General features: G+C 36.0%; 1 protein-coding gene across 30 annotated transcripts in view; it reads right to left on the bottom strand.

Moving 5' to 3' along the window:
• Positions 1 to 310: 310 nt before the first annotated feature.
• The window catches only part of LOC111850867 (RNA binding protein fox-1 homolog 1), a 446,550-nt gene continuing 438,577 nt past the window's right edge, over positions 311 to 8,283 (bottom strand). For 26 of the 30 annotated variants that reach the window (XM_072712494.1, XM_072712493.1, XM_072712495.1 and 23 more), the window contains 3 exons: positions 3,284 to 3,359; positions 2,248 to 2,325; positions 311 to 1,322 (listed from right to left, as the gene is read on the bottom strand). In XM_072712494.1, the coding sequence (XP_072568595.1) occupies positions 1,254 to 1,322; positions 2,248 to 2,325; positions 3,284 to 3,359 (223 nt within the window). In that variant the 3' untranslated portion in view covers positions 311 to 1,253. Of the gene's footprint in view, positions 2,326 to 3,283; positions 3,360 to 8,283 lie in introns of all 30 variants that reach the window. The other 4 variants (XM_072712498.1, XM_072712497.1, XM_072712517.1 and 1 more) reach the window with 2 other exon arrangements.

Genomic DNA, 8,283 nt, shown 5'->3' with positions numbered 1-8,283 from the left:
ACTGCACTTTTTGTCATTAAAAAAAAAAAACATATTCATGCAGATGTCCAAAAAAGATTTGTATAATAAGTGTGAATTTCTGTTTCCCTGAATAATCTCTATGAAGGCCGGCCAATGTGGTAAACAGTGCACAAATTAAATTTTTGGACATCTCTGTTTCAGTGTAATATCGAATATTATTCTCAAATTATAGTTTTTAGTAGCACCTTAAAAGTCACAATTTTATTTTTAAAAATCATTTCTTTCAGCCTAATATCATATTTCCCATATATCATTTTAAAATGAAAGAACAATTCAAACGAAATAAGAATTGTTGTATAATACTCATTTTTTATTTCAACATTTTGAACTGACAGTATTTGAAATAACAAAGCAATAACAGCAAATAAACAAATATCCTCACATTTCCCAATGAGCCATTAAAAAAAGACCACCACAATTTCCCCTTATCTTGTGAAACTTTATTGATGGTTATTGTTCAGCGGGTCATATACTGCATGCACATACGATGACAAGGAGAATGCCTGGTCACAACACTTGTTTAAAAGCATAATTTCATAGTAGAATCACAGCAGCGGATAAGATATTTCACTGAGTTGTGCGATTAGACGCACATAGTACACATGAGGATATAACTTAAGTCTGCAGCAAGGATTAGCCCCCCAAACTTTTTTTTGTTAATAAATACAAAACAGAAACTGACAAACACCTCGAATTAAGACTTTTGTAAACATGACTTATGAACAGTCTTAGCATATGTACAGACAAGCTGCAATTCTTCAAGGATGCTTAGAAGAAGCCTTCTAAACAGCATTCCTGTGTGGCATTTGGAAATGGCTGGGAAGAATTATTACATTATTACTTACTTATAATTTCTCTTAGGTATAATCATCTTATTAAACAATCTGTTATATATTATGCATCTGAGAATTATACATTTACCTTGTCATAAAATAATAGGATATTTGTATAAAAACAGAAAAATAAAAAGAGCTATGCATTTTCAACAGAATAAACGAAAAATTGCAGATTGTGTGTGCTGTATAAGACCGAAATAGTACCAAGATGACGAAATTCCATGATTATCGCTACCTAATGACTGCAATATCTGTAAAATGTTCATAGAAATTCAAATGTTTTTTTTGTGATTCCATAAAAATGATACACCTTCTGTCTAACAGCTCATCTACTTGACTAAGTCTAAAACATCATATCCCCGTATTTTCTATAACAGACCTTTTCCACTGCACAGTTTAAATATTATACATTGTCATCTTTTCTATTTTAATTGGTACAAACGGTTCTAGTATATTTATTTCTTTCTGGAAAACAAAAAGAAAAATAGAAAGAGTGGTTTTATCACCTTATTATTCTTTTTATGTTTCTCCTCCCATAATACAAAAGTCAGCAATGATATCAATAATTTATATACTGGAGGTAATATAAAAACAATGTTTCTTTTTAAAATGGTCTCAACTAGTAAGTACTGGCTAGATACTTGGTTAAACAGTTAAACGCTGCCTCAGTGAGCATGTTTTGGAGTTTTGCCAGGCAGCTTCTACATAACATTAGTATGTACAAGTGTCTGCTTACATCCCAGGAACATAACCTTTGGCTTTGAATAGTGAATGGTATAAGACAGCTAATGGGATTTGTACCTCCCTTATCAACTATATGGGTTATACTAGGGATCGTCAACCTGGCCACACCTCACCCACCCCTGCCACAAAACCTGCCCCATTCTTCTCTCAATACAAATCAAATATATAATCAAATTAAAAACAAAGTGTCATGTAAAAATGCAGAAAACAAAATGACTACTATAGTCACTTACACTTTTACAAAAATGTGATAACCCCAGACAGCGTAATATTTATCATATATTATATAATTTACATGATAAAGCACTCTGGAGTGTGGCTTTAATACTTTTTTTCCCCCATTTGATTTATATCTAGCAGCTTTCTAGATCACCACAGAAATCTCTACAACCAACAGCTTATGTATTCTTTAAAAATGAAAGACCCACATTAAAATACACAGAACAAAATATCTGAGGTATAAGATAAAAAATGTTTATTTTTTCCCCCTCTCTCTTTAGAGATGCTAAAATGATGCACTACTGCATGTATTGCAATACCCAGGCCTCGGAAAGCTTCTCTTTTTGTCCCCACTGGAAGGTTTTATTATGGTTTTTGTCATTTAGTATGGAGCAAAACGGCTGTATCCCCCTCGGTATATACTAGCCTGTAATGAAGAAAGAACGAGACCGACATCATCAGCATGGCTCCTAGTCTTGGCATCAGTCAAGGGTGCAAAAGCATTCTGAAACAAAGTGATGCACGTAGAAGTTTTTAATACAATCGTCTTTGGCCGGTCGTGTTTACCTACACTGAGTCTATGGCACATCAGCATGGGTACAAGTGATCAGGCGGCTTCTCTAAGCCTGGGAAATAGGAAATAAATAAGCTGATGCAAGCAAATTAATAAAAAATAAACATTGACTGCTTGGATCTCAGCATATTCATCCTAAGTCAGTCATTGTATACAATAAAAATGTCACTATCATCCATGACAGCAGGCTCCTGAATCGTAGTCCTGAAACGTGTTATCTGTGATACTCCTCATACTGTAGGTTCACTGGGGTTCCCATCATAAGGCTCATTGAAGATTTGATGAAAAATGTATGTTTATTATGATATAAAACTGAGATCCAAGTCAGTCTCACAAACTTTTCAAACAAGAACCTATAATTTTATAAGTTTAAATAAGCAGCCATGCAAATTAGTATGAACAGTGCGAGGATGCAAAACTTTTCCAGAGCTCAACTCAGCCAAGCAGCTGTACACTGGATTTTATTTTAAGCATAGCTGAGATTTCAACCTTTATTTTTCGTAATTTCAAATATTTTAAATCTTGCCACTGCACTTAGATGATAGATTCAATTATGAAATTGAGTAATTATCCCATTAGGGGTAGCGTTCATTTAGGTGATACAAAATTAAAAATATATTGGGAATATAATAACTTAAATGCAGTGCACTGCCAAGAAATTAAGACATTTATCAAGTTTACTGGAAGGATCAATGCGGCATTTTAGCTGCCGAAGAGAGAGACTCAATTAAGCTAAAGTGAGGAGATGGCAGCTATGATATAATCCACGTGACTGGCAGACTGGCAAAAGGCGAAACGAGGCGAAAATAGAATGCCAAATGGACACAAACGCTGGGAGTGACAAAGTGGCGGGAGTGGGCAGAGAGAGCAGATCATGCTGCGTGCTTACCATGGCACCAATGCTGTATGTGGTTGCTGGAGCAAGTGCGTGGTGGTAGGGGTCGGCAGCATAAACTCGTCCGTAACTAGGGAAAGGAGAGAAGCACATGACCACGCCCTAAACATTTACACTTTCTGCCACACTACCGTCATGAAAACAGGAAAGCTTACACAAAGCTCAGCCGACTTTTCTCTGAAAGGCAGTGCAGTGCAAAAACAACAACAACGAAAAATACGTCAATCACATAGCAAATACCATAGAAATTAGCACACAACTGGAAGACCCAACTGGCAGCAATTCAAAGCAATTGGAGAGAAGAAAAAAAAAAACAAATGATGTAATAAATAAAATGTGGACTCTGCTGGCATGCAACTGTGAGTCTGATCAAAAGAAATGCCTTCTTTTAAAAAACTGATGACTGATGAGACGCTAGCCATGGCATTACAACATGCTGAAGTCGTGAAAAGGTTATCTGTCATTCATGGTTAATTTTTCAGTAACAGCAGCTGGGTTATCTGACAGCAAATGTATTCTGTACCGTAACTTTACCAGTAGAGCATGAAGGATACAAGTAAGCACATAACCCAAATACCTGGTTAACCTACAGTATGCTGTCGCACAAAACAAGGGCTACAGACACATTTGGTTGTTTGGTAGACATGTAACCACAATACAGAAGGTTTTTATGTGGTATTTAGCACCAAATATTTTGGTAAAAAAATATATTTTAGTGCAAATTCAGCTTTAGAAATGTACATTATTCAAATAAATATAAATGCAATGTACTGTATACTTAAACATGAAAATCTTAGTATCAAATCAGGTTCACTTGTACTAATAAATCCTTAAATTGTTTAAAAATCCTCACAAAGAGGCTTGGAACGAATGTTGAACAGATGCTGAAAAATCACTGAAGGACTTAACATGCGCAAGTTGTTACTATAATAAGCATATAAAAACTCTACAAATGTCAATAAACAAAGGCGAGAAAACGTATCAGTTTCTGTTACATGAAAAGTGTTAAACATCAGGAGATGCTGCAGCTCAGTCATAGTGAGAGAAAACTGAGAAAGGATTGACAAAAATATGTATTTAATTAAAAATCATTTTTCATTAAGTGACACAAACTTAATCTTCCTACCAGCCACCGACAAAAAGAAATCTTTCTAATGACCACCTTACATGTAATTCAATATAATTTTCTAACTGTACACCAAATTTTAATTATGACCACAATTAAGCAATGATTTCATTATTGTGGCACACCACAATGTAAGGAGCCTTAGCTCTTATACTGAACAACTAATTTTTAACGTACAATGTATTATACCCTGAGCAGTTGTATCACTCAAAAAAATCTAAATATTAAACAAACCACCTTTTGTTACCTTGGGTACACATTCTACTTTAATGATTATCATTATGCATACTTTATTTACTATATATTCTACATGCTTCACATGAATATTATTATTAATTTTGGTAAAAGATGGAGAGTAATTATATATACAGCAGTCACGGTGCTAAAAACCTACCAAATGAATAGATATGAAATTAGTTTTGAGTGTATTCAGAGCTAATTCTCATGACTCTGTTGAATAACTGATTATCAGGTATATCTCTTTAACCTTTGGGCCCTTCTTTCATTCATAATTTATACAAAACATGCCAGTAATAGACAGTACATGCACAAAGGCTTTGGTCAAGTTATGTTTGCATTTGTGTCATTTGGATCAGTGTCCAAGTCCATAATAATCATATTTTTATCTTTTTACAATTAATCCTCAAATCATTTGTCTAATATATTAATTGTCAAAACAAAAACAGCACATTTGATCATACTTATCAATTGATACTTGTCATGCTAATCTAACTGACAACAATTTATATATATATAATAATAAATTCATAATGACACACAACACGCACACCTATATTGTTCATATACGCATAGATGATGAATGGACAAGCATTTGGGTGATGGATGGATTGATGGTAGGATGGATGGACAGATATACCAAATATTACAATAGAAGCTTCATAAACAGTAGAAGCAGAATCTAGCTGTTACAGTTATGCACCTGAAATATTTTTGGGGATATTAACCATCCACCCGCTTCTTGTTTAAATAGGATTTTTGGTTGGTCACAAAATACTCCCCAAATACAGCGGCAGATACATGGAAGCACATTCAGTCACATTGAAACACACACACACACACACACACACACACACACTCACTAAGGGCAGCTCAGGGTCACCAATTTCCTCAAATAATTTGCAATTATTTAACTTCAGAAGGACTCTTACAGAGTCTTAAGATTTTTGACAGATAAATGCAAGCAGACAGACTGGTAGAAAACCTACACTACAACTGTCATTGGGTGACATTTGTTTTACTTAAGAAAAAATGTAAAATATCACCTAGATTGAAGCAGCATTTATACCAGCATTTATAAACTCTCTAGCTGCTTTTACAAAATGCACTACAATTCTGGTATTTAACCTTTAAACACCTGTAAACTGTCAACAAAAAAGTTTTGTTTAACAAATAACAGATCTTAGGCCATCAGATAAAGAGTTTACTCTGATCAAAAACTAAAAGCAATGCATGTATTTCTCCAGGGGGGTCTTCCACGAAGCAGGATTTCTCAGTTAGCTAGGTTAACTTAAGCTTGAAGTCATGATTGTCCAATAAGAATTTTGGTAAGGAGTATTCCTAATTGACAATCCCGTCTTCTAGCTTGTTAACCCAGCTAACTTAGAAATCCTGCTTTGGGGAATACCCCCATGTCTTTGTGTAACCTGTATAAATGTCAAAATATGTTTATTGAAATATATACAGTACCAGTCAATAAATTGGAGACATCTGCTGAAATTATTTTGTAATGATAATGACCCTAAGCTAGTTATATAGTCAAGATCACCTAAACTGAGACCAAGTCATTACCAAGACCAGAGTGTATCGAGACTGAGACAAGACCAAGATCAAGGAAGGGAGATACCAAGATAAGACCAAGACCAAGGCAGAGGGAGACTGAGACAAGACCAAGACCAAGGCAGGGGGAGAATGAGACAAGACCAAGGCAGGGCTAGTCCAAGTCAAGATCAGAAACAGACTACATAACAGAACACACTGTAAAACGTGAAGCATTGGGATCATCTTGGGGGTAGGCAGTACGGCCTCAAACAGCAATCCTCAACCCATGGGTCAAGTTCTGAAAGAATCACGAGGCAGTTGGAAATGCAAGCATTTTAAAACCAGTAAGTTCCTATGCTGATCCATGATCAGATTTCCAAGCCTAATTGTAGAATCAACCAGTCCAAACAGTCAAACCACAGATGCTTAATTTAAAAGTTATTGGCATATCCCATCAGATTTGTGCGATAGGCATTGAGTGGCATAAATTTCAGAGTGCACTGCATGCTTGATCAGAGTGTTAATTTAGACCTATAACTAGATGTAGTGTTGCGACTGAGCTGACATTGTAAAAATTGGGTCGCTTTGCAAAAAAGGTTGAGAACCACTGCCCTAACATTTCACAGTATAATTTGAACCACGGACATTTTTTCTTACAATTTCAATATAAATGCTTCTGTACAAAAGTAACATTTTTTTCAAACAAGATGGACCTAATTGGTTGCATTTGAGCTTTGAAGCAGGATGTTTTACACCCAGTCACAGTACTGTTAACCCTTTGAACCCTGTCCAGTTTTGTGCATTTTTCTATCCCTTTGATTTTAGGCTTATTACCTAGTATGTACATGAGTTAGCCACATATACTATATGGTTTTGTTTTCAGGACATTCTGGCCTACTCAGATATGTCATAAATTGACGTGTAAATGCTGACACAGTCCTGATATCATCCTTCTTATGAGGAAAAACTCCTTTCACCTATCGAAATTTCTCAATTTTTAGTCTCATCTAATACAATAATTTGCAAGCACTACAAGTACAATCTTATAAATGTTGAGACTGCAACATGGTGGTGCAGTGCTTAGCACTGTTGTCTTACACCTCTGGGATCTCAGTTCAAGTCCTTGCCAGGGTTCCATGTGTGTAGGGTTTGCATGTTCCACAGACACATTTGGTCACACTGTGTCATCGTGGGGTTTCTTCTGGGTACTCTGGTGTCCCCCACAGTCCAAAAACATGGTGAGGTTAATTGGAGCTGCCAAATTGCCCATAGGTACGTGTGTGTGTGTGGCATGGCATGTGAGTGTGCCCTGTGATGGATTGGCACCCCTTCCTGGGTTGTTCCTTGTCCTGTGCCCATAGGCTCTGGACCCCCCATGACCCTGAATAGGACAAGTGGTTTCCTAAGATGGATTGATGGATGTTGAGATTAGAGTCTCTATGATGCAGAAATGCAGGAGTTTCACTGGGAACCTTTCTATGGCTTAGCATTTTGAAGGAATACATAGTTAGTTTAGTTAGTTAGTTTATCTGATAGACAGCAATGGCTGGTTTTATATATATTTAGTTATTATTACATAATGTGAAAAAAAATTGAAATACAAAAGCATTGTGTAGTTTATGATCCACTGAATAAACAGACATAAAAGACGGTTTTAGAGTGTAATGCTGAATGTTTATCGCTATTGTTTTTCTGCCCGTATAGGCTATGATTGGTAAAGTGAAATTTAAAAATGAAACTTTGACTCGTCATTTTAGCCAGAAATAAACAATGCTGTAGCACGTTCAAGACACCTCAAGGTTGAGTAGTAAGTATTATCTCCTTAGCATGGAAGGAGATAGAGTGCTGTGATAGATGACCTGGCCCACAATCTCCTGACATAAAGCCTATAGAACCATTTTGAGATGAGTTGCATCGAAGAATAAGAGCAAGGTGGCCAACATGTGCCCTGAACTTGTGGAAACTCCTTCAGGACTGTTGGAGAAGCATCCCAGGTAGCCAACTTGGTTGAACAAATGCAGAGAGTCTACAGTGCTGTCATTGAAGCAAAAGGGAACTATTTTGAAGAGTCTAAAAATCAAGAAAATTC

This window comes from Paramormyrops kingsleyae, chromosome 5 (genome assembly GCF_048594095.1).
Source record: "Paramormyrops kingsleyae isolate MSU_618 chromosome 5, PKINGS_0.4, whole genome shotgun sequence".
NCBI classification, from domain to species: Eukaryota; Metazoa; Chordata; class Actinopteri; order Osteoglossiformes; family Mormyridae; genus Paramormyrops; species Paramormyrops kingsleyae.
Note: the sequence above shows the minus strand (reverse complement) of the source record. Positions and strands in the feature narration are given on the sequence as shown.